At 35.8% G+C, this 25,273-nt stretch overlaps 3 protein-coding genes across 3 annotated transcripts; 2 read left to right on the top strand and 1 right to left on the bottom strand.

The window, feature by feature from the left end:
* The first annotated feature begins 386 nt into the window (after positions 1 to 386).
* Positions 387 to 3,689, top strand: si:ch211-196f5.2 (uncharacterized protein LOC556372 homolog). The gene is made up of 3 exons (XM_058765853.1): positions 387 to 877; positions 966 to 1,195; positions 2,754 to 3,689. Exons 1-3 carry the CDS (start codon positions 585 to 587, stop codon positions 2,864 to 2,866), a joined length of 636 nt encoding a protein of 211 aa, XP_058621836.1. The 5' UTR covers positions 387 to 584; the 3' UTR covers positions 2,867 to 3,689.
* A 144-nt stretch (positions 3,690 to 3,833) lies between these two features.
* ipo4 (importin 4) lies at positions 3,834 to 19,173 on the bottom strand. The gene is made up of 30 exons (XM_058765852.1): positions 18,825 to 19,173; positions 18,514 to 18,600; positions 18,354 to 18,433; positions 18,215 to 18,256; positions 17,848 to 17,977; positions 17,088 to 17,267; positions 16,922 to 16,987; positions 16,595 to 16,696; positions 16,435 to 16,518; positions 14,409 to 14,558; positions 14,259 to 14,312; positions 14,023 to 14,132; positions 13,837 to 13,945; positions 13,610 to 13,739; positions 13,038 to 13,151; positions 12,847 to 12,960; positions 12,623 to 12,746; positions 11,435 to 11,546; positions 11,236 to 11,363; positions 11,072 to 11,149; positions 10,235 to 10,292; positions 10,032 to 10,137; positions 8,403 to 8,596; positions 7,628 to 7,678; positions 7,387 to 7,512; positions 6,735 to 6,961; positions 6,520 to 6,652; positions 4,621 to 4,725; positions 4,454 to 4,523; positions 3,834 to 4,354 (listed from the first exon to the last, which is right to left on the bottom strand). Exons 1-30 carry the CDS (start codon positions 18,891 to 18,893, stop codon positions 4,224 to 4,226), a joined length of 3,264 nt encoding a protein of 1,087 aa, XP_058621835.1. The 5' UTR covers positions 18,894 to 19,173; the 3' UTR covers positions 3,834 to 4,223.
* A 2,220-nt stretch (positions 19,174 to 21,393) lies between these two features.
* nanog (nanog homeobox) lies at positions 21,394 to 25,216 on the top strand. Its single transcript, XM_058765460.1, has 4 exons — positions 21,394 to 21,922; positions 22,600 to 22,961; positions 23,046 to 23,165; positions 24,229 to 25,216. Exons 1-4 carry the CDS (start codon positions 21,565 to 21,567, stop codon positions 24,547 to 24,549), a joined length of 1,161 nt encoding a protein of 386 aa, XP_058621443.1. The 5' UTR covers positions 21,394 to 21,564; the 3' UTR covers positions 24,550 to 25,216.
* Positions 25,217 to 25,273: the final 57 nt, after the last annotated feature.

Here is a 25,273-nt window from a genome sequence, read left to right as displayed (position 1 = left end):
ATATCATTAATATCATCATAACTATTTTTTACTATTTAGCACAACATTTCATGAAGGGAAACCTCACATTTACTTAGTTTGTGCAAAATTAAATTTGTTAGTTACTTAAGACTACTTGTTAGCTATTTTAAATCCAATAATATTTTTTGCCAAAATTTGGTTTAACATTTCACGAAGGAAAAGAGGCATTAAGCAAGCCTCACAGAGCTAGTTAGTTAGCAGAGTTAGTTGGTTCACAGACTAAACTTAAGTAGCACACACAAACACTGGAGAGGGAAAAGATGATTTAATAATATAAACAACACTCCAGTCCATACTGTAATTCATCAGCCTCTGACAGACTAATAAACCTCACACGTCAGCGCCACATTACACACATTCACACAGACCATTTAAATCTCCACTGGACTTCTGAATGTTCCCCAGTGTCTCACACCACCTAAATCCAACAGCACAGAGAGAAGAACCTGGAAGACTTGTGTCTACATCTGGTTTAACTGGATCTGAAATTTGGAAAACAACATTTGACTTGAGGAGATCAGGGTTATCATTTCAACCAGGGAGGAATCAGAGGAATCAACTCAATGATTATAGACGACAGGAAAGAAAACAAAGAGGAGCAGCAGCTGCCAGTTAAAGACACAAGTGTCAAGCTGGCAGGCCAGGACAAAGATCCAGAGGTCCAGCATGGGGTCAAGCCCCAGGAGAAAGAGTTAAATGGTGACGACCCCTTAAACTCCCCAACCAATGACAAAATGGTGCGAGCCGAGCTGGACTGGACGGTTCCCATGTGTGTGCACCTACCCATTGAAGTTCTCAACCCTGACCAGGCGTTTCCCTTCCTGAACACCACACTCGCTGACCTGGGCATCGAAGAGTGAGTTCAGACTTACAGGTGCATTTGCATGTATGCAGTTTTGGTTTAAATATTCCTTTATTGTCTTGATATCTCCATGTGTACCCAGATCAGCGGTGAAGGAGCGTGTGGTGTGGGTGGACACTAAGCGCACCCGGGTGAAGGGGAAGTCTGGGAAGCTGAAGGAGAAGGAGGTGACCGTTCTGGAGGTGCGCGTGAAAGCGCAGCACCCTGGAGAGCGTCAGTGTCAGGAGGTTCTCTACAGCACTGAGTCCAACACCGACCGCTCCTTCTGCAGAAGCGGGGTGGACATCATCCCGTGGAGACACACACAGCCAGGTGGGGACATAATCAACATTTATCTGGCAAACAATATTCAGTTTTACCATTTTGTTGATTTAAATGGGCTGATAAAGTTAATATAAAGCTAAGACTCAAGCAGGGTTATTATAGCTAATTAAAAATAAAACCATAAAAAAAAATTATAAAAGTAAAATAAAATATATAAAATTGAACTAAAAAAAATAAAAGTTAACTGAAAATAATATAAAATAAAATTTAATTGAAAATAAAATGTTAATTGAAAAAAATAAAACCCTTAAACTCAATCTAAAATAAAGGACTATAACTTCAATTTAAATTTTAAATTAAATTATTATTATTATAAAACTAAACAAAATAAATGTTTTGAAAGTGTTATTTTTTTAACTATACAAAATGAATACGTTTCGAATATGTTTACACCCTTTTTTTTTTGTATGGAAGAATTAGTGTTTCAACAAAAACATGAGCTGCACATTTCTGCTTTTAAACCTTCTGAAATACCATGTTCATTTATTATAGATTGTATATTAAATTGAGAAAGGAGCCTAAATTATTGTCTGTCTGTTAACTTGTTTTGAACCTGGTCAATAGAATTGAAAGGGTTATTATTATTAAAACTACCCTTTCGTTAAAAATAAATATTTGAATTTCATATTCAGTGAAGCAATGGTGTTATGGTTAAAGTAAAAGTATTAAAATTTCAAAGTACTAAACTTAAGTACTAAAGCAAATAGCAATATAAGAAAGACAAAAAAACAAAACTACTAAAAATGTAATTAAATTCTAAAAATAAAAAGCCAATTGAAATGATTAATAAATAATAGTAGTATAGTAGTATTAATAAATAATAGTATACAAGTAATACTAAAATAACACTGCAGTAAAGTTCTGCATATGAAGCCCAATAAAATGTGACTGCTGGATTTTGCAGTTGAAAGCATATGAAGATGATGGTTTCTGCAGTGGCTTTTGGCTGCTCAGATTGATTTGTTCTGGCATGCGAGTAAGAGTTTAATTTAGAAAACCTTTTTGAGAAATGAAGTTCAGTAGGCCTACACACAAAACTTGCAAAATATACACTAAAAAAAAAAAATCAAGAAAAAGTACCATGTACATAAACACCCAATTAAATGTACACTGATGTTCATTGCACAAATACTTCATCCCCACACTTAATTACAACTAGTATTACTACCGTCCAGCTGAAGTGAATTTCATCAGCATTTTGTTCAGTCTGTCAGTTCGCATTAGGCCGCAGTGTCAGGGCTTGCAGAAACATAACGCTCCATTCCTGACAGTTAGCTAACAGATGACATCTGCAGATCAGTGAGGTGAGCTAACATAACGCTCACGGCTGCTGAGTAAGTGTGTTTGGTATTCGCACGCTCAGCACTCTCTCCTGTGGGTGTGTTGAGTGTTTGATGTTCGCTCTCTCCCTCAACATACCTCTTTTCCAACCTCAAAGTCTTCCGGGTTTGTGTGTAGAATTTCTCATGGAAATCTGATGTGCAATAAAACGTCCTATTATATAAACATGGCAAAGAATATTCATGTGTTTCCCTCCCTCCCCCAGCTGAAAATGAACTACAGCCGGTGGCAATGACTCTGGCTTTGGACACAGTGTCAGAGTCCAAGACCAAATGGCTGAAGACAGAAGAAAAACGAGACTTGCCAAGCGAGGAGTGAATGGTAGACGTTTGACAGCTAGGCTAAAGCAATCTAACACCTCAGATGACACAGAAGCCACTTTCAGGTTTTGGGCGTTTTAAACTGGTCCCCAACAGTCCAAATTATATGTGCTATGCTGCAATTGAAGGATAAATTTTACTTATTTTATCAACACAAGTTTTGTGGGTAATGTTCTGCAAAAAGGGGTTTCAAAATGCTGTTTTTTGTATTTTAGATTATTCATAAATTTCATCAGGGACAGCTTTACCAACGCAAAATGTGTATCTATATGAAATAAATCTTTATTACTTTAACGTTCAATAGTTGGGGGTCAGTTACTTTATAATTTTTTTTTTTTTTTTTTACTTTTATTCAGCAAAGATTAATTAAACCAATCAAAAGTGACCGTAAAGACATTTGTTACAAAATATTTCTATTTAAAATAAATGCTGTTATTTTGAACTTTCTATTCATTTCCATTTCTATTCTATTCAACTTTTTTTTTCTGAAAAAAGCATCATGATTTCCAAAGAAAAGAAGAAATGTTTTGACCACCAAATGAATTCTAAAAGATCATGTGACACTGAAGACTGGAGTAATGACGCTGAAAATTTGTTTTCAGTACATTTTAAAATTTAATAAAATAGGAAACCTTATTTTCAATTGTAATATTTAACAATATTACTGTTTTTGCTGTATTTTTGATTAAATAAATGTATTTAAAACCTTCAAAAATATTAACGGTAGTTAATTTTTCATGGTTTAATTTGCTGATGCATAAAAGGATGCATTACTGATGCAATGAGGAGTTAAATAATAAACCCATTCTGCAACAAAACTCTGTACTTATAATCTGCACTTTTCTATAATAATAAAAATGTGCTTTTTCAGAAACATTGTGGATTCCTAAACTAATTCTGGATAGGTTTAGCATATTCATGGATTTTCAGAGAACTCGCTTATCAGAAATACAGGAACAACAATGAACAATTCATAGAAATATATTTCTTTCACTGCAAGAACAACTCAAAGCTTCACACTCAAATATTAAGCCAGAATTTCATGGAATATTCAATACAGATGGGATGGCAGAAGATTCATTGAGACATACAGAAAAATAATAAATGAGAAAAGACAACTCGGTAAAACAAAGTAAAAGTGACAAAAAGCATAAGTGAACATTGCAATAAATTAAGAGAATATAGTCTCAATGTCTCTGCTGCAATACAGAAAGCCGAGTACACCAGTTAGCGTATACTCAGCTAACTGAATAAGCCCATTTCTAATATAATAAAAAATATCTATTTTCAATTTGGCTGGCTTTCACAAGAGTGGAAGGCCTTGTGAAAGAGATATTGAAGATAAAGGGCAGGTGCTATGATTGAGTGACAGCCATGGTCATTTTGTTTTTCTGTTCATCAGGAAGTGACATTACCGCATTCTCAAATTCCTTGGTGTGATGCTGTGCTAGACCTCTGAGCAGCATGAGAAGGGTGTTTTGGGTTTCTAAAAAGAACAAATACGCGTAAATATAAAAATGATGAATTATTAATGTAATTCGTAATATAAAATAAAAATATTCCAATACAATAAACACTTTCTCACCATTATCAACATCCTTCATGCCCAACAGATGAGCAGCAGCAGATATTATTGGCTTGAGATGACTAACAACCTGGAGCGAGAAATAAAACGCAGTCAGTGAATTGACAGGACACAATTCAATAAGGTGCTGTGAGCTGAGCATGCTGGGAGTGAAAATGAGCTTGTACCAGCGCAGGGTTGTGTGAGTAGAGGAAGGTCAGGCAGCTGTAGATGGTTTTGTTCTCCTCCATGTCCTCCTTCAGAGGGAGACAAGCCACAAGAGCTGGAAAGACCTGAGAGAAAAGGGTAAGAATGGGTTATTATGACCTGATATACTTTTGTCATATCAACCATTGTTAATAAATAGAGAGTGCATTAAATAGTATAGATACTAAAGGCTCTGATATACTTCAAGCGAAATTGAAGGGTAAACTGGTGTTATGGCATTTCAAACAAAATCAGGCCAAAACAAAGTTTGTTCACTCTGGCTGGTAAACACCTTTGAACTACTTAATTTCTTCTTTTCAGTTCATCAAGGTCAGACATGAGTAAAACATTAACACATTAGAGAGCTGCTTTATAGTAGAAACTGAAGTTGTAGTTCTAATTAAAAGCAGCACTGATATCGTTTAATAATGTGAATCTGCTTACTTTATAGCTAGCTATATCTTAAAGTGCTATATAAATAAACATGACGTGATTGTACTGGAGTGCTGAATTAAAGAGTTGCAAATATATCTATCTCACTATGACCAGATGCTTTCTTAACAGCTGTTTTCTCACTGCTGTCATGTTTGCTGCATGTTTATTTTGTTATTGAGAGAAAAGCGTGCAGCACATTTATATATTCACCTAAACACCAATCACAGCTGCATGGTCTGTGTCAGGATGTTTGCTAACAGTATAATGCTGCTCTGGTACTTCAAACTTCTTTTTACCCGCAAGCGATGAATGCAAAAATAATGTGTATATTGGGCCTTAAAGGGGTCATTGGATGCCCATTTTCCACAAGTTGATATGACTCTACAGAACTACGTCATTCTGACAGGAACCTCAGAACAGCCTGATTTGAGAAAGGGGATTTTGAAAAAAAAAAACACTGGGTGGATTTTTATCATTATAGGATGGATGTATACACACACATTTATGTTCAAACAACTTGTAAAGTGAATTTTGCATCCGATGACCCCTTTAAAAGAAATAGTTCACCCAAAAATGAAAATTTGCTGAAAATGTAAATCACCCTTACGTCATTCAAGATTTAGAGTTTGTTTCATCATTACATCACTTGCTCACCAAAGGATCCTCTGCAGTGAATGGGTGCCGTCAGAATGAGAGTTAAAACAGCTGATAAATACTCAAGTTCATCAACTAATGTCATGAAGTGAAAAGCGTATCTGTGATTTCACTTCAAACTATTGCTACCAAAACCATTTCAGCTAAAAAAAACAAGCCCTCTATTCACAATATTGCTTTGTCCAGTAAAAAAAATTATTTTGTCTGAATCAGGAGAGAAATATGCACCGATCAAGCACCATTTACAAGTGAAAACGGTCCAAAACAGCTCTAAACAGCTTGTGTGATTGTTTATGTTATTGATGTTGGTACATTTGTTATGCAGCTTTACCTGTATTGCCCATAACAAATTTCCCTTAAAAGGGACAAATAAAGTATATACATACATAAATATGTTGGTGGATTTTGATGTGATGTGAGATTTTTCACAGGAGGAAGCGTTATTTTGGATTTTGGTCAGAAGCTAGGGTTTAAAGTTAAAATGCCAAAAATCTTGGATTTACATCTTTCACTTTTCACTTTACAAAATGTTAATTTAGTAATGGAGATATGTGGATTATTGCGATGCTTCTATCAGCCATATGGACTCTCATTCTGACGGCACCCATTCACTGCAGAGGATGCATTGGTGAGCAAGTGATATAAAACTACATTTTTCAAAATGTGTTGTGAAAAAAAAAAAATAAATTTAAAAAAAAAACTCCCATGGCCTGAGAGTGGGTAAATTTCCAGCAAATTTTAATTTTCTGGTGAACCATTCCTGGTGAACCAAAGATGAAGATAGAAGTAACCTGCTCGAGTGGGACCCCCTCAACGTGGCTCAAGATCATCCTGCACAGGGCAGCACAGAGGTTGTCAATCACTCTTAGGTCAGATTCTTTAGAAAGTAGGTTGGAGAAAAGGGAGAGCATCACTGGGTAATCACTAAAGCACAGGGGTTAAGGTTCACAGAGTCAAGGAGATCAGAGAACAGGCTCAAAAACACACAGGGATCTATAAAGGATACCAGGCAACGATGGGTCCAGCAGCCTGTGCTAGAGCTCCCAGTGCAAACACACTGTTATTGCGCACCTCTGCATCACTGTCCTTCACTCCGGCTACAAGCACTGGCAGCAGCCGATTGGACAGCCGGCCAGCAACCGCCCTGCCTCCAGCCACACCCACCAATGAGTGCAAGGTTTCTCCAATCGTACCAATGGAGAAGGAGCGGTCTGCCTCTGTGCATGAGGGTTTCTACAAAACAGCAGAGAGTAACCATGGAAATGTTTGAAATGCTCATGAAATACAAGGCAACAATGGCAACGCATTTAATTCATTAAAAATGACTTTAATGATTTTAATGATTTTACTATTGAAGACAACATGATGATAACTAACAATTAAAAAATACACATATACTGTTGAAAACTTTGGGGTCAGTAAGATTTTTTTTTTTATTCAGCAAGGATGCATTAAACTGATCAAAAGTAACATTTATAATGTTATTAAACATTTCTATTTCAAACTAAAAGCAGTTCTTTTGAACTTCCTATTCAGCAAAGAATCCTGAAAAAAAAAAAAAAAAATCCACAAAAATATTAAGCAGCACTCTTGATCTGAATAGGCCTTTAGGTGTTAAAGTACACCCTTCATCAGTGATCAGTGAATGAGAGACTCACAGCTTTGCTCATGATGAGGGGCAGCAAGTCATTGAGGTGAGGGTAGAAAGTTTCAGCTGGTAGAGCCGAGGCTAAAACAGGAATCCCTTCACCGGCAAACTCCTGCAGCATGGCATCATACTCCGCCTGAGACACAAACGCTCAGTTATTCCAATCGGTCACAGTCTTTTTAGGTTAATTGTGTCATTGCTGACAGCGAACTGAGACTAAATCATAAAAACTGTGAAATCATCTTAAACACCTGCTGCTCGTCATCGTCTGCTTCATCCCCACCTACATCCTGACACACGGTCTGAGTAAGACAGAAAGAGAAAATAAGATCACAAGCATAAGAAACATCCATCCACCCCCTTATGACTGCAGACTTACGTAACACCTTGAAGTGAGAATAAGCTGCTGCTTGAATGCATTTGATTATTTAATACCAATTTTCTTGACACAGTATAAGCCTTGTGCTTGGCTTAATTGGATTTTCAAAGGATAATTGTGTGCAGTCTTTAAAGAGACAGTTCATCCGTAAATGAAAACTCTGCCATCACTTACTCGCCCTCAAAAGCTGTATGAATTTCTTTCTTCTGTTGAACACACAAGAAGATATTTTGATGGACAATTGATGGACCCTACTGACTTCCATTGTAAGGAGAAAAAAACAACAACAACAAAAAACATACCATGAAAGTCAAAGGAGACCATCAACTATTCGGTTACCATATTTTTTTTTTAAATACCTTCTTTTGTGTTGAACAGAATTTTAAAAGTACAGGTTTGTAACAACATGACAGAATTTTCATTTTTGGATGAATTCTCTCTTAAAAACTTCCTTTTACACCCTTTCCTATTATTTTTTTTGGTTCTCACAACGCTAAATGATTTACATTTATTTATTAACATTTATTTAAATGTCATCTCAGCTGGTTCAGACAAAAAATTCACAAGGAATTTACAACTTTTATGATCTTTTATTTGGTTAATTTTAGGGCTTGATACTAAAACAGGTCTTAAAATTAAATCCTGACCTTTTTCTTCAGTACATCTTTGATGGTGTTACTTATTTCGGCCAGTATCCCTGGAGCCTGCAGCGCCTCCGCCTGGCAGGATTTGATGACAGCATTCATGGACTCCAGTATGGCCATCACCACCTGTCTCTCTCTGTCCTGTCTCACCGCCTCCAGAAAACAAGGCAAAACCACCTGCAACAGCTTATGCAGAGCTGGAGAGATATTAAGAGAGATATGCAGGAGCTGATCAAAGGATTCAGAGTAATTAAAAAAAACAGTCATTTAACATTCACATTGACAGCAGCTCATTTAACTAAAGAAGTGGGTGGAAAGGAAACGATAGGGAGTGAATGAATGAATGAATGACTGATTGACAGGGCCGTGAGGAGCTCTGCATCAATGAAGACGGAGTTAAAAGTTCATCTTTTTGTCAAATGAAGCTCCTCCTAATTCTTTCTGGGAGACATCAATAATGAGACAGAATAGATAAAAGGAAGCAAATAGAGTGATGGGAATATAAAAGAGTGCAAATGAAAAATTAGAGAGATGGGTGTTTTGAGCAAAGCCTTGTAATGATAACAGTATATTTATCACAAAATAGCTATTTGGTTCTAGAAATTCAACTCCTAAATGTTTCATACATTAAATTACATGGTTATGCAAATAATCTAGCTAATGCATCACTTTTTTTTTTTGATTGACAAACAAAAAAAAGTATATTATTTCATTCCAATGACAGTCAAACAATATATACGAAAGAATTTAAAAAACATAAATTTATATTTTAATGGAGAAATTGTAATCTGTATTTTTTCTATACATTACTTATCAATAGTAAAATTTTAATTATACTATACTATACTATATATATATATATATATATATATATATATATATATTATACTATACAACCTAAATGTATCCAAATACAACAGAACGTAAATACATCAAAAAACCTCAAGAGAAAAATACCAGTATTCATTTCTTTAAATAATAATAAAAGTATATTATAATTATTAAAATTAGAATGTTACCATTTCTGTTTAGAATTTTGGGGTTGGAAAAATAAATACAGCAAAAACAGTAATACTGAGAAATATTATTATTACCAATTAAAATAACTGTTTTCTATGTTAATATAGTGTAAAATGTAAGTTATTTCTGTGATCGCAAAACTGAAGTTTCATCTGCTATTACTCCAGTCTTCAGTGAAAAAATAAAATCTTACTGACCCCATATTTTTGAGCAGTGTTGTACAACTTTTAATTATAATTAATTTTCCGCTTGCCCTTTGATGGCAACATTGCTCTAAAAGTTGCCCCATGTATCATCAGCCTTAAAGTCTTCAACATTTTGTGGTATTAACATTATCACTTATTTGATTCATTGATTGTTCATTTCTAATCACAATTGATTGGTTTATGAAAATTGAAAATTATCTATGAAAATAATCCTGAAATTTGACGTGTTATAATCAACTGAGGCATTAATACTGCCTGTGCAACGGTTATAAGTGTAGACTATAGATTAGGCATCACTGAGGTATAAACAGCACAGCAGAATCTCTACTAGCTGACACATTGCTACTATCACATGCTATGCGGTCACACCACCCTGTCCTATTGTGTACAGTTGGTGTGAATGTACCCTGGTGGTTGGCCTCTGTCGGGTTTTCCTTCCACACTTTGTGCTGAGCTCGGCAGAACTGGCCCATGGCACCAAAGGCAGCTCTCCTCACATCCTCATGTGGGAACTGATGGATGCCCATTCACAAAAGAGCACAAACATCAGTAACACATCAGCATTACACACAAGCACTCATGAAACCACACACGGAACCAGTCACTCACATCGCGGAGCTCGTACACCTGCTGGAAGCTGGACTCCAGGAAAGGCTGGAACGCCACTCTAAGAAACAGAAAAATAAGACAAAAATCAGCTAGATTTTAAAGACTGTGTTTTGCCACAAAGTTGGGGGGAAATATTAACAAATAATATTTAAAAAGTTCAAATTTAGCCCACATTATATCCTCAAATAGTGTAGTTTGTCATGAAATCTGTCTTTAATGCGGTCAAACCAGCCAAAATGAGCATTACATCACTGTTTAAAAGCTTAGTGTCTACAAGATTTTTTAAATATTTTTATAAGAAATCTCTTATGCTCACCAAGGCTGCATTTATTTGATCAAAAATACAGCAAAAACCGTAATATTATGAAATATTACAATTTAAAATAACTGCTTTTTATTTTATTATACTTTAAAATGTAATTTATTCCTGTGATGGCAAAGATGTTTTTTTAACAGCCACTACTCTAGTCTATGATCTTTCAGAAATCATTTTAATAACATGAACAAGAAACATTTCTTATTATTATCGATATTTAAAACAGTTGTGCTGCTTAATATTTTTATGAAAACCATTATACATGTTTCAGGATTCTTTGATGAATAAAAAGTTCAAAACAACAGCATTTATTTTTAACAGAAATCTTTTGTAACTCTATAAATGTCTTTACTGTCCTTTTTAATCAATGTAATGTATCCTTGCTGAATAAAAGTATTAATTTCTTAAAAAAAAAAAAAAAAAATGACTGACCCCAGACTTTTGCAGGGTAGTGCATTTACACATAACATAAGCCCCTAACACATGAACGTTTGTGCAATATATAAAACATGTCTCATTACCCTGTGTTAAAGGCGATTTCACCCAAAGCGTCACAAGCATCTTCTTTCTCATCTATGTAAGCATTTTCCACACTGAATCTGAGAGAATGGACAGAATCCTGATTAGTGCTCTGACATAAGAGAAAACGAAAGAGACATGATGAAAGAGAGAGACAGAGACGCACCCTGCAACATCTCTATCATCAACCTCAGTCTCAGACTCTTCATCCAAATCAGCATCGCCCTCTTCACCTTCATCATCAGCATCGTCATCGTCCAGGAGCACAAACTGTTTATCTTCATCTAAATGAGCCTGTGAAGTAGACAAGAATATTATAATATTTGATGGTGTACAGATGATCTAATAGAAAAGTCCTCACTGACCGTCACACCCTCTGTGGATCTGAGCGACAGCAGCATCACCGTGGTGATGGGAGTGAGGTGAGGGGCCAGACAGTCAGGACTCACATCAGATACAGCAGAGAATAAGCTATACCTGGAATGAGAGAGAAATTCTGAATGCAATCGGTTTAAAATTTAGCCTCAATATTTAAAAACTTCATGCATCAGCAGGTAAGCTATTTTAATAGGGAAAGACCAAAATTTCCAGTTTATCAATTTCAATAAAATTAAATTAAATACAGTAATAAACAAATAAATAAAAATAGTAGTGACAGTAATCTGACAACAATGGTATCATAATTTAAACTCAAATCACGATTAAATAAATAAAAACTAAATAAATAACAAAAATAAATTCAAATAAAAACTAGCGATAAATAAGCAAGCAAATAAATAAAAATTAGTTTGGTCCATCAAATATGCATGTGCATACTAATCTGTAATACTAATAACAAGTCATGCTTTAAGAAAACAAATGAAACCCAAATAAAAAGAAAAAAACAAATGAGTAAATAAAACAAACAGTTAAGCAAACAAATAAATAGAATAGAATTTTGAGGTCGATCCATAAAACATGCATGTGCTCTTAACTGAAACACAGAGCTTCCATTTCATACAGCCAACAAATTAAGTGTTACAATAGCCCCTTTCACACAGTAATACCAGTAAATTGTTGTAAAATTACCGGATCGACTTTACCGGTAAATTCACACAGGCAACAGCGTTCGGTTTTTTTCCCGGTAAAGCACCATTCACACATCGGTTTCAAATTACCAGTAAATTCTGGGACATCATTACATGGAAGTGACCTCTAAATGGATGTGCCTCCCGGTGTTGTGTTTGTATGCATGGAGGGGTAAATGCGGTCAGTGTTTTTGCTGATGTTTTCATTTTTGTATCAAACGTTCACGTTCATGCAGCTTCTTTTGGCCCAGTGACATCATATTAGATGACTTCAAATTGAACTACACAGCATGGAGTAAATGCGTCATCTGTGTCAGATTGTTATGATTGGCCCAGACATTGTTCACACATGATCTCTTTATGGTAATTTTCCAGTAAAGTCTTTATGCGTGAAAGGGGCTAATGTTTCCATTACTCTTTCGTAACTATTCAGCCTCCCTCCCTTTTGCATCGTCTTTGCATATGTATACATATATAAGGTCATACGTGCAGCGCCGCAGGTCTGGATCATCCACTGCATCAGTGAGGTTCAAACCTAACTGCACACACTCCGCTGCCAACGGACTAAACACTTCCTTCCCAACAGTACGGGCCAACACAGAAAGTGTGTCTATGAGAGAGATACAGAGAAAGACAAGTTATTTAGATTAGATTAGGCTACATCCTTCCATATGCATGATGTGTGGAAGATGTTGGATCTTTGTTTTTACCTAGTGCCTGCGTCTGCAGAGTCCTCATCTCCTCTCTTGTGTCTGTCAGGAATCCCTTCAGACTCTCAATAATTGGAGGAAAGTAAGGCACTAGCATCTCCTTGGCTGCGTTAGCTGACAAAGAGAGACTCGTAAGTCTGAGCATAACTATAACATTACAAAATGCTGTGTTAATGAAAGGAGGATGTTACCGATTGCTCCGATTGCACTGACGGCAAGCTCTTTGAGCTTAAGGTTTTCTGCATTGTTAAGGGCTGACAACATGGTTTCCATTAGAGTGGGCAGATAGGGCTCAATTTCTGGACCTGATCATGAGAGGAGTGCTGTGTTATTTTAGTATCATATACACACACACACACACACACAATATACTATTATAGTTTTTTTTTTTTTTTTTAAGTTTTAGTTATTTATTTTTTTAGTTGTTGAAAAATGAAATGTGTCTACATAGTTTTTTTATTTAGTTTAGTTGTTTTCATTTAAATTATTTCAGTAATTCAACTTCAAACAAAAAGTCAGAAATGTTGTAGCGGTTTAAGTTTTTTTATTTTTTTTATTTGGTTTTGTTTTTTTAATGATAGCGATAATAACCCTGGAAAAGTTAAAAGGAGTAAAGAAAATAATACAATTAAATGATACAAATATTATTTAAAAAAATATTATAAACAATAAATAAATACATAAATCCTATTAAATTGATAAAGTATTGGGCTTATAATAAAAAGGTACAAATGGTACACATTAATTGTGTCTGCATTCTAACCTAAGTTCTCCAAGAAGTTCTCCAAGGCATAGAAGGCCTTCGTCATGTGTCCAATTTTGGTCTGATTCACTGCAGACAAGTATCCATGCAACAATGGCATCAGCTCAGCATGGAATTTACTGACATCTGGCTATAAGAGACAAATCAGCAAGTTTTAAAGTCATATGAATGATTACTCATAAAAGGCATAAAATATTGAGAAAAAAGTCTTGACATTTCAGTCTGACCTGGAGGTGTTCAGAAAACTGTCCGAGGGCAAAAAGCGCTGCACTGCGGACCACCTGGTTATTGTCCGACAGACTGCGACACACTGTCTGAAGCATGGATGACAACATCCTAACACACATACACAAAGATAAAGCACTGGACAGGCTGTTTGTTCATGCGTTTGGAAATTGTAGAGTAAAGCCTACTTTGTGCGGATGTGATCTGCACAGCCCTCCGCCAGCACAGCCATACACATGAGACCTCCCTTACGCTCATATGGATTCTCACTTGACAAACAAGCCTGAGTGAAAGGCAACTGCAGGATCCAGAAACACAGATAAAGTAAATATGAGATATTTAAATATCATTGGGCCACTGGAATGTTTTAGTCCACTTTTCCTACTATGGCCAATCCATACAATGTGTGTTTTTGTTTACTTACCAGCTGGTTGAAGAGTTTTTCAGGTGGCATATGAAGAGCCATGGTGTCAATGACCTGCAAGGGAACACATCATCATATATTAGATTGAGAGAGGGTGAGATGGGAACAGGGAGAATGAGTAAAAGCAGTAAAGCAGTTGAAGAGACCAACCTGAACAGCAAAGTGCTTGGGATTCTCACTGTCGTCCTCAGTGTCGTTTTCGTCATCCTCTGGGTCCTCTTCTCCAGGAGGGGGCGCGGAACTCAAGATCGGAAACACTACTTGCAGGATCGGCTGTAGAAGTTTATGCTTTAATACAGCCTTTAAAAGATGAAAAATACAAGTGTTTATTAAAATAGTAAGAATTTAAATCAGCTTGTGTATGGTAATCGCATAGCCTCAGATGGCATGCCTATATGGACCCCCACAGACAAAAATGGCAAGTCTATAAAATTAAATTTTAAATCTATTCATTTACTTTGACAAATGTTTACATACAACGACCATGCAAAGTTATTTTTAGAGATTTTCAAAAAAGCACCTCTTCATAGAGTAATAATTTTATTTTAAAAGTGTTAAATAACCATATGCATTAACAAATATAAAAGTAATATATTGATATAACACTATAATACATATACTGTATTATATTCATTTTAAATGTATTCATTTTTAAATGGTTAATAAAAAAATTATTTACAATTAAAATCAATTTATAAATTAATTGTAGACCTAATTACTAGGGGTGGAGGAAAAAAAAAAAAAATTCGATACAGCATAGTATGGTGATATTGTCTGTGGCAATATTGTATTGATACACGGACGCCAAGTATCGATCTTTTATTATACTACTTAGCAGAATTATAAAATCAATTATAATATCTGTGTAAGATTTCTATTCAAACTGAAAGCATAATTCTATGCTATTCGCTGCCGTTTTCAAAGCACAATGCAAAAACGTGGCATTTCATTCACTGACGCTCTTCACTGAACGCTCTCCAATCCGGAAGCACTAAACCCTGGAGCACATATACTTACTTGCAGGCAACCCGCCAAAATAAAAGCTTGCTAATTTAGGTTTGAAAATGATGAAAATTCAAATAATAAAGTAAAATAAAGTTTACAATAAAATAATTGTATTTTTATTTATTACTCCCTTTTTATTTTAAAACATAATAGCATTACCACACTTTTTGTTTTTTTTTTTTTTAAATAAATAAAGTCCAATGATATTATTATCACTATTTATTTTTAGAGTTTAGAGTTATATTTAATGGGTCACACTGTGTAGTGTGAGGACCTTATGGAACCAGGCTAAAAAAAACTTATGTGCACCCCTAGACATATGGGATTTGCAAGGACTGTCATATGAAAGTAAAATACTCTAAGAATACCACAAACTTGAGGGCTCATCTCACACGCCACTATTCAAAGATAGATGTAAATGGCAGTGCATAGAATGCCTGTTGTAGCGCACTGTTTAGTTTAATACATGTTATGTTTAATTTAAACGTAACATTTTTATTTTAATGCAAGACTATGTTTTATTTATTTTAAATTTAGCAGTAATTTACTTTCCCCAATTGCTGAAGGGTCTGCACAAGTTCAAGTTGCATTGTTCAAAATACCTGTAGTAGCACAGCAGTGCATACCTCTTTACATTTAATTAAGGTGGACTAGACTAGACTGTAATACAAATAGTTGAGTTTGCCAGGTGCATACAACATTTATGACAGGTTTTCATGAAAGTGTTGGTCAGTTTGCCTGCTTGACAATCCCATTTTGCACTGCAGCAATAAAATTGAAGTGAGATAGATAAACAAACTGAGAAATGTTTTTTTCGTTAAAACAGATGTTGCCAAAGTTTTCCTTTAGGGACATAATTTGAAGTTGGAAAAAGGTAATAAATTGCAATACATCACAATAATATCGTATTGTGGGGCCTCTGGTGATTCCCACCCCTACTAATTACACTGATTTTACACAACTTACAGGCACACAAGTTTTTTTAATGAAAAAAAGAAAAAAGAAAACATTACAAATAAAAAAAAAATAAAAAAAATCTAAAATAAAAGCAGATAAAACAAAAGGTGAAACCAAATCATTTACATAAAATGTTTTACATATGAACATGCAAAATTCATTAATACGGTTTTGTGATTTAGAAGGAAAAGCAAAGGCAAGGAAATACAGTTACCTTGCTTTTAAGTCTGATGAGAACAGCGATACATGACAGAGCCTTTACACGCAGAGAATCACTAAGGGAGACGTCCGCACTGATCTAGAAGAAACAAAATAAATCTTATTACACAATAACTCCAAATCAACATATTCACTATTAAAATGTCTAGACAAACCTCCAGGCAAAAACGGACAATCTCAGCAATGTGTGGGACAACAATGGACACCTCGCTTTCCATCAGCTCATCAAAAACTTCCATCGCTTCACTGGCTTGGTCCTTAAAAGAACAAAAACCACACACTAGAACTTATGAGATAAAAAGGAAAGATAGAAAACTGGTCAAAGCCAGTGACCCACTTAAATCATAAAGACTCCGAGGCAAATAGATCAATCAAGCGGTGCAACTCTCACAGTGTTTAGCACATCATTCAGGAACATAATGAAAACAGTGATTGGAGCATTAGCATACAAACACAGCAAGCCTGTATCAAAGTGTCCTCACCTGGTCTGCCTGAATGAGGCGTTTAAGAGCAATGAGCAGTTTGGGGATTAGAGATCGCATCAGGTTCTAAAAGAGAGAAAAACAACGTTTTGAACATGCTAGCAGCAGAATTAAAAGCTAAATCTACCAAGGGCCAATTACAGCAGTCAAAAGAGGCATTACAGACCATCTCCTCTGTGCCGGTGTAGGCCGTGATGGCGGTCAGAGTGAGGATGCAGTAGTAGAGAGCCGTGGGATTGTTTAGATCTTGGAGAACAGTCCCAAACAGCTGGAGAAGTTGCTTGTAATGGGGCTTAAAGGGCTCCGGGTTTGATCCAACCACTTTGCTAAGCAATAAAAGACCCACCTGAACAGAATTTAAAGTAGATATGTGAGAACAGACAGTGTAATAATAAAATCAAATAAATAAATAAAAAGTTAAAAAAAAAAAAAAAAAAAAAAAAAAAAAATCGCAATCATGTGCTTATTCACTTCAAAAATAACAGGGTCTTTTTACTTACTAAAACTGTTAAATGTAAGTTTTAAATGTATTCATATTCTTTGTTTTTTATTAATACTTTTGTTCTAATTAATTTTTTAGATAAAATATGTAATAAAATGTTATATTGATACATTTTTCAATTTATATAATTTTAAATATTAATTTGTTTACTAGAAATGTAATCTTTAAGTTAGTAAATAGTAATGAATTTACAGCTAAAATCTATTTTAATTAGAAATAAATTAATTATTAATAAATATTATTAGTCTCTTTGGTCACTAACAAAATGTTAAAAAAGTACCAAGTTTTTTTGATATGGCAGTATGGTATTCTTAGAAGTATCCTGTAAAAAAAACATGCTTTATGAATATGGTAATGATCTGATACCATACATATCCCATGGTAGTGGCTCAGACATTTTCTGTAACAAGTTAACCATGGTTACCTGTCTATCCTGTGGGTTATTGCTTTCAGTAGACTGGTTTAATAGAGATAGAAGAGCAGGCCAGCGGTCTGGGGTCTCATGTTTTACCAGGACGGCACTCAGCTGAGAGAGAGAGTGGCGAACTGTGTGTCTAAGAAATAGAAATAAAAGAAAAATGTTTCAAACCTGAAGCAAAATGCATACCCTATACCATGGATACTTCGTAATCTCTGGTATCACCATAGTTATTGTAGCTCTAAGGAACACAGTATTCTACACTGGGAGCACATTGCAAATGCAAATATAGTCATCATTCAGTATTATTGTTTATGTTATTATTATTATTATTATTATGTTATCACTACACCACATTCACAGTCAGACTTACTCAGTTTCATTCTGTAAAGCCTGCAGCACCACTGCCTTCAGACTGAGGGAGCGGGATGAAAACAATTGGTCACAAATGAGAAAATGTACAGCAGAAAAGTAGATGAAATTATGCTTTATTTAATTAAAAAGTCCCAAACCTTTCTCTGTGGTCTGGACTGATTTTATTCCAGTGTTTTCTGACTCTCATCCTGAGCATCACTGCAGCCGACTGACGGACCTGAAGCAAGAATTATAAGCTTTAAATATATAGGACTATAGGAACTAGCATAAAGGCTGAAATAATTGCCAGTAAGTTACCTGTGGGTTCTGGGATCCAGTCATAACCGCGCATAAAGCAGGGATGATAGCTGGATCTTTAAATGCCTGTTTCAGCTCAGCTGTGGCCTGATAAGAGACATTACATGCGTGAGTTAGAAAGTATGATTTTGATAAAACAAATACTCAACCCAAAAGCTCCACGAATAATGCTAATGCTGGCTAGAACATTAAAAGTCACGTATTAATTGCACTTTTCTTTACAATGAAAGGTTGAAAACGTCCTCTTACTCACATAATCAATATTAAATGCATCAAATATATCAGGTTGACAGTTTCATACAAGTATCTACCTGCTGAATAACAGCGTTGTCCGGCTCTGTCAGCCGCGCCAGGATGCGCTCGAGCTCTTCTGATATCATTTTCACCGTTAAACCGTTATTTGTTCAAAATTATCAAATGAACTACACCGGCCAGAAGACCAAAGCTGATGACAAGCAACTGACAAGCTGACAGTATTTAGACCAGATTTGGATCAGATGAAACTCATAAGAATATACCGATGTCGGTCTAACATATATAAACTGTCATTAGGAAATATTCTTCATATGCACGAGCGCTTATGTGTGGACTCCCTAAAGTTAACACGCGGCATAGAGCTAGAAAACGCCGCATGAGTTGGACGTTAAAGGGACCACAGCCCAATAAAAAAAAAATCATGTGACGAAGTGAGAAAATATGAGCGCTTCTATAGCAACAGCGCCAGCTGTGGTTATGGAGGTCGAAATTCATTGTGCACAAGCCTATGAAAAAAAGATAAACCAAAAGAAACTGTTTGTGTGTCGTTCAAGCAGAACATCTTTAAAGTTGTGCGTATTTTGTTTCTGTTTGTGTTGAAGTGGATAATGTAGAGCCAAATGCTTGCTAGAGAAGATGAAGTGCTAACGGGCTATTTGCATTTGAATATCCATTAAAAAGAGATGCTCTGCGGAAGACAAACATCTATTACCATTATTGCAAATAAAAAAATGTACTACAGAAAAACAAGCCGAACGACTATGCTTCTGTTTGCGTTAAACAATAAAAAAAATAAGGCAAGTTGACTTGCTTGTGCATGAAATGAGCCAATAATTTGTAAAAATTAAAGCCAAGATAGATAGATAGATAGATAGATAGATAGATAGATAGATAGATAGATAGATAGATATAGATAATAAATTAATAATAACTCTATATACACTGTAAAAAAAAAAGTTACAACTTACAATTTTAAGGCAACAAACTTTTTGAGTTTTTTCAACTTGTTGTTTTAAGTTTATACAACAAAAATTTGAGAATCTCCCACAAAAACAAGTTGAGCAAACTCAAAAAATCTGCTGAAGCTGGTAAAAAATGTTCTTTTAAGTTCGCTCAGCTTTTTTTTTTTTTTACAGTGTACACTGTTAAAAAAAAAAAGAAAGAAAAAAAGTTGAGCCAACTTAAAATTTTAAGGCAACCAGCTTCAGCAGATTTTGGAGTTTTCTCAACTTGTCGTTTTAAGTTTATACAACAAAAATTTGAGAATCTCCCACAAACATAAGTTGAGCAAACTCAAAAATCTGCTGAAGTTTGTTGCCTTAAAATTTTAAGTTGGCTCAACTTTCTTTTCTTTTCTTTTTTTTTACAGTGTAGGCTATGTATACTACAATAACTCTTATTATTGGTACTATTATTATCTGGCAACAATGGTTGAAAAAAAAAAAATAAATAATAGGTTGTTACATAGGCCTACATACATACATACACATAGCCTACACAAATGTTATCAAAGGTAAAGTAAAACACCATAATTGTAAAAGTTTGTACTTTAAATTTTATAAAGCTGCTTATTTTGTCTATCTTGGTGAATTGGTAATAAAGTGCAAAAGGCGGATGCATTGCTGCCACCACCTCCCAACTCATTCACACCTCGTTCCCATATAAACAGATCTGTGGGCAATCACTCCATGATTATCACATATTTTCACCTCATACAGAAATATTTCCATTCTAATGCAGCAGGCAGGGTGAACTACACACACACCTATTCAGGTGGTAATTTAAGGCAAACCTGTTTTAAGGCATTCAAACAGTCCTGCTAGTAAATGCCTATATTCACAGTTACATTCCATACCCCACAAACATTTTCAAGGTTGAAAGCTTTAGATTATCACACTTATAGGGTTATAAAACTTGTTCTCATGAGGCTTTGTCTTGCTTTTGTAGGATTAATCATGCTAATCTAAAGAAATGATTGAGAGCTTGCAATTCCCCTGAAATAAACTGTGGTGAACATTTAAAACAGACAATGTACTAGAGAGATAAAGCCTGCACTAATTATTTTCTAAAATGTAGCCTTAAAATGCTGAAACAAACACCAAAATCAGGTGCATTATCAAAAAATCATGGGTTAAATGAAATAACTTGTTGGGCACATATAATCGCAAGTAAAAATTTCATGTAGCCTACCGTTTTAATGTGCTAAAGTATGCTAATTTAACTGAATGATAAATATTTCAAAATAATAGTTCTCTGTTTTAGTTAAAACAGGAATAAATACACTTTGAAAAAGTTTAAGACATAAAAGCAAAAGTTTAATTTTAATTTAATTTTAGCGTCATTCTTTAATACATTTTTAAAAAGTTGTGAATAAAAATGTAACTTTTTTATTTTATTTTCAGCGTCATTTTCTTAATATGTAGACTAAACAGTAGTGTAGTTAAAAATGTAAAACCTAAAACGCTACATGAATATAAGCAAGTATAATAGCTATAAATGTGGCCCAGGTAAATGTGTCATGAGGGTGTGGCTGCCGCCTCTCAGAACTTGCACCTGATTGGTCCGAGCATTTCGTCGCAGTTTCGCCCCACCCACGCCCGCTCACCTGGCTTTATAAATTAGTTTCTCCGGGCGTCTTTTTCATCAGGTCATGTCAAGGGGTCAGTTTGCGGTATTATGAGGAGGAGAGCTGTTACAGTCATCCGTTTTCGAGGGTAGTCGAGCGTTGTTTACTAGGCCATTAATTGGTCCAACTCTGCACATTTGACTTCTACTCTGCGTTCATCTGACGACGGAATGGCGGATTGGAAGATGCCAGTAAGTTACAACTTCAACCCGTCTTATCATGCGTATGCATACGGGCTCGTGTACCCGCAAGTGTCTGAGCACGGCCACCCGAATCTCGGCTGGACCGAGGCCGCGTACACTCACTCCGGCGGGGTCACCGCGACCTATTACTCCGCTCAAACCGCACAGCAGTCGCCGCCCTGGAGCCCGGAGAACGGCAACGGCAGCGCCTACGGCCACTACCCGAGCCACACGCAGAACGGGCGGCTCTTCCTTTCCTACAATAAGACTGAGCCCGATTTGAAGCCGAAAGACGCGGAGCAGGTCGGCAGCGATACACCCAGTGATTCAGAGGCCCATACGCCAGGTAACCGTCCTCTGACACACCAAAGCCTCGCTAATTAAATCAATTCAATCTCCAATGATCCCCAGCCAAGGAGCTACTTTAGTTTCACAGTAAAAAAAAAGGATTGTGAAAAGATGTAAATGATTTTATTTTAAATGGTATTAGAACAATACCTTTTCTGAGTTTATACCTCTAAATTTCACATTTAATTCAACGTTTTACTCGCTGTTCCGTTGTGTGCTTTAGTAGAGATTTCTGGTGAGAATTCTTTTTATTTTTTTCTCTCTCTGTGTGTGCTTCATGGATAGCCCAAATAAATACTATCTCAAACTTTTTTGTTTAATGTTCTTTTATTTTAATTAGTTTAAGGTTTAATTTTGTATTGGGCTTTCATATTTTCAGTTAGCTGCCTGTGCAGCAAAACTCAATATACCCAAACTTAATAGATTATACAATTATTATCTTTTATATAAATCTAATTGACTAAGCTTTCTGTTTACCGAAGTTGGTTTTTTTTTTTTTTTTTTTTTTTTATAAATGGTTTTCTTTTAGATGCCAAATTGCCAATAAATCTGCCACTGAGGTGTTCTGGTTTATAAACACATTTTAATGTTTCATCAAATTTTGTTACAAATGTATTGGTCTACCATGTTTTCTTGTTTGTTTAAATTCTTTTTTTTCCCCCTCCATTTGAGTAGATTCCTGGAGCTCTGGCAGCAGTCGTGAGGGGACCACTCTGACCGACCTCAATCTTCAGTCCTGGGGAGATGGGGACTATGAGACGGACAGTGGCAGTCCTGATAGTGGAGAGCAGATCTCAAACTCCATCTCTGTAGCAAAAGAGGAGCCAGTGAGTCTGAATCTGGGGGTGGAAGCCTTGCCTCCGCTGCCTACATTAACCACATCTCCAGCCCGACCTCCAACTCAGACCCGCAAGACCCGGGCTGCCTTTTCTGAGGAGCAGATGAATGCTCTGATCCACCGATTCAATATCCAGAGATACCTCACACCCGCAGAGATGAAGACACTTGCTGGAGCAACGGGACTAACGTACAAACAGGTTTGTGATTTATAAAGAGAATGTTGAAATAGTTGAAGTTTTAGTAGATTGTCATCATAATGACCAACTCCTTTCTTTCTGAAGGTGAAAACATGGTTTCAAAACCGTAGGATGAAACTCAAGAGGCATCAAAGAGACAGTAGTTGGATGACGGAGAGGTATGTCGTCAATGCCATACCCAACACACCAGCTCCTCATTCTCAGGTGAGTCTAGTTTCATGTCAACCCATGTAATTCCATCTGTATGATTTTTATTTATTTTGTGGAACACAAAACATGATTTTTAGGAGGATGTTTTAAGTTTTTATTAAGGGTGTGACAATAGTTTGTCATGATTGCAGTACAAAAATGCATCTATTTCTGAATGGCGACAGCAAGTGTCATAGTTTAGATAAATCAAATTTCACACTTAATTTGGGATTTTCACAAGTCACGATTACAATGCAAGAGTGCATCAAATATGGTAAACTTGGAAGCATGCATATTTGAGATTCTATGTTTATTCATTGTTAATGAGTTAAAAATAAATGCATTAATTGTGCATATTTGGATAGCTTTTTCAACATTAATGTTTGAGCACCAAATCAGCATATTAAAATGATTCGTAAAGGATCATGTGTGACTGGGATAAATTGGTCCAAATTTAGACTTGGAATATTAATAGTATTGTTTAATTTTTAAATGGAAGTTTTTTTTTTTTTAAAAATAAATTAAATGGCAATATTTTAAGCTTTCCATTTATTTATGCTTTTAACTTGGCATATGTGTAACATGCTGTAATTCTTAATTTTGTTTTTTAAAGGTACGCTAAACCACGAATATTTCTCTTCTGGTTAATGAACAGTAACTGTTAGAAGCAGTGGTTAAAATAAATTTAAACATTTGGCTTCGTTTTAAAGTTTTGCAAGATCAATAATGAACTAAGTTACACTTGCTGTATGTTACATCCCTCCATACAAGTAAGGTCAGATGGATCCAAAACAACACTGGACCAAAATTATTTAATTTTTTTCCCCCACAAAAGTCTTTGTAGCACAAGTCATACCGGTTTTAAGTGTCTACGTTGTTGCTTGTTCTGTTTTGATGGTAGCAGAACTGATCAATGTGGACATAGAGCAAGTTATCATCTACAAAGGAGGCATTTCAGTAGTTTGGTTAATGTCTTAAAGGCACGATGATACAAATGACCTATGTTTTGTTGTGGTGTGCGTTCAATAAAAAAAGCAAAAGCATATTCTAACACCCCATCTCTCTCTCTCTGTCTTAGTTTCAGACTGAAACCCCTCGAGCAACCCAAGACCCCTACAGCAACCCTCAGGTGAGAGAGCCTATGTTCAAGAGGAGTCCTCCACAAACGCCCTTCTACCCCAGCTACCCACAACAACACTCTCCTACCCAGGCCACCGCAAGACCCCCGGGAAACTGGCCTGTGCCCCCAGCTGTGACGCACTATGAGTTCCCCAACCCTGCTAGCTACGTGCAAGCCCATGATTGCAGCAATGTGGCCAACAAAGGCGGCAGCCCTACTCCGATGGCATCCATGCCTAGTGTCGCCCAGTGGACAACGAAAGGAATGACTTTGCTGTGAGTTCGGCTGCTTGTGTATATTCACGTTCAGCCCCACAGCCTGGGCGTTTACTGTATTTGTAAATAATTATTTTCTTTTTTTTTTTTGGTTTGTTTTTTGCAACAAACCGTTGGATAATTTTTAGGCAGTGATGCCATGGGTTGCCAGTTGGGGTCAAATGAGACATGTCTCAAGATTTTTGATTTCTGTAAAGTTTGGCTTTTTTTTTTTTTAAACTCTCAGCATGTTTTATACCCAGATCTATTTTTATAACTTCATTGTACCTTACAGAGTATTTAATATCATGATCCTTTGCTCTTCCAGGTGCTTGTTTACTTTTTTTTTTTTTTTTTTGGATTTAGTCAGGACAAGTTGATTTTCGACTTGCATGAATTTGTATATATGCAAGGCACTGCTCAAGATCTGATGTGTGTGGGAGCACGTTGTCTGTACTGCACTGTTTTGTTCGGTGTATCAATTTTCCTGCGTTTCACCGCTTCTGTGTATGTGATCTGTGCTACATTTTGTGCGTTTTCTTATAGAAAATTCTTGCTCTCTGTACCTGGTCTAGACTAATGGAACAATGTATTGTAAATGCCACTCATTTAGGCTTGTGCTTGCAAAGTACTCATGCCCACCCAAAAACTGTTTTGACCCTGTTGAGCAATAAATTTTATCTGAAGTTTAACTCGAGTCTTTTTTTTTTTTTTTTAACCATGCTTTTTAATGTTCGCCACTTCCTCAC

The sequence above is a fragment of the Onychostoma macrolepis genome, chromosome 24 (assembly GCF_012432095.1).
Source record: "Onychostoma macrolepis isolate SWU-2019 chromosome 24, ASM1243209v1, whole genome shotgun sequence".
Taxonomy (NCBI): Eukaryota; Metazoa; Chordata; class Actinopteri; order Cypriniformes; family Cyprinidae; genus Onychostoma; species Onychostoma macrolepis.
This window is presented reverse-complemented; position numbering and strand designations above follow the sequence as displayed.

Coding starts and splice junctions, on each gene's coding strand:
- si:ch211-196f5.2 (XM_058765853.1), top strand. CDS start 585: ATGATTATAGACGACAGGAAAGAAAACAAAGAGGAGCAGCAGCTGCCA. Junction 878..965: donor GCTGACCTGGGCATCGAAGA/GTGAGTTCAGAC, acceptor ATGTGTACCCAG/ATCAGCGGTGAAGGAGCGTG. Junction 1,196..2,753: donor GTGGAGACACACACAGCCAG/GTGGGGACATAA, acceptor TCCCTCCCCCAG/CTGAAAATGAACTACAGCCG.
- ipo4 (XM_058765852.1), bottom strand. CDS start 18,893: ATGATATCAGAAGAGCTCGAGCGCATCCTGGCGCGGCTGACAGAGCCG. Junction 16,988..17,087: donor ACACCGGCACAGAGGAGATG/GTCTGTAATGCC, acceptor TCTCTCTTTTAG/AACCTGATGCGATCTCTAAT. Junction 8,597..10,031: donor GACAGAGGCCAACCACCAGG/GTACATTCACAC, acceptor ATATCTCTCCAG/CTCTGCATAAGCTGTTGCAG.
- nanog (XM_058765460.1), top strand. CDS start 21,565: ATGGCGGATTGGAAGATGCCAGTAAGTTACAACTTCAACCCGTCTTAT. Junction 22,962..23,045: donor CGGGACTAACGTACAAACAG/GTTTGTGATTTA, acceptor TTCTTTCTGAAG/GTGAAAACATGGTTTCAAAA. Junction 23,166..24,228: donor CACCAGCTCCTCATTCTCAG/GTGAGTCTAGTT, acceptor TCTCTGTCTTAG/TTTCAGACTGAAACCCCTCG.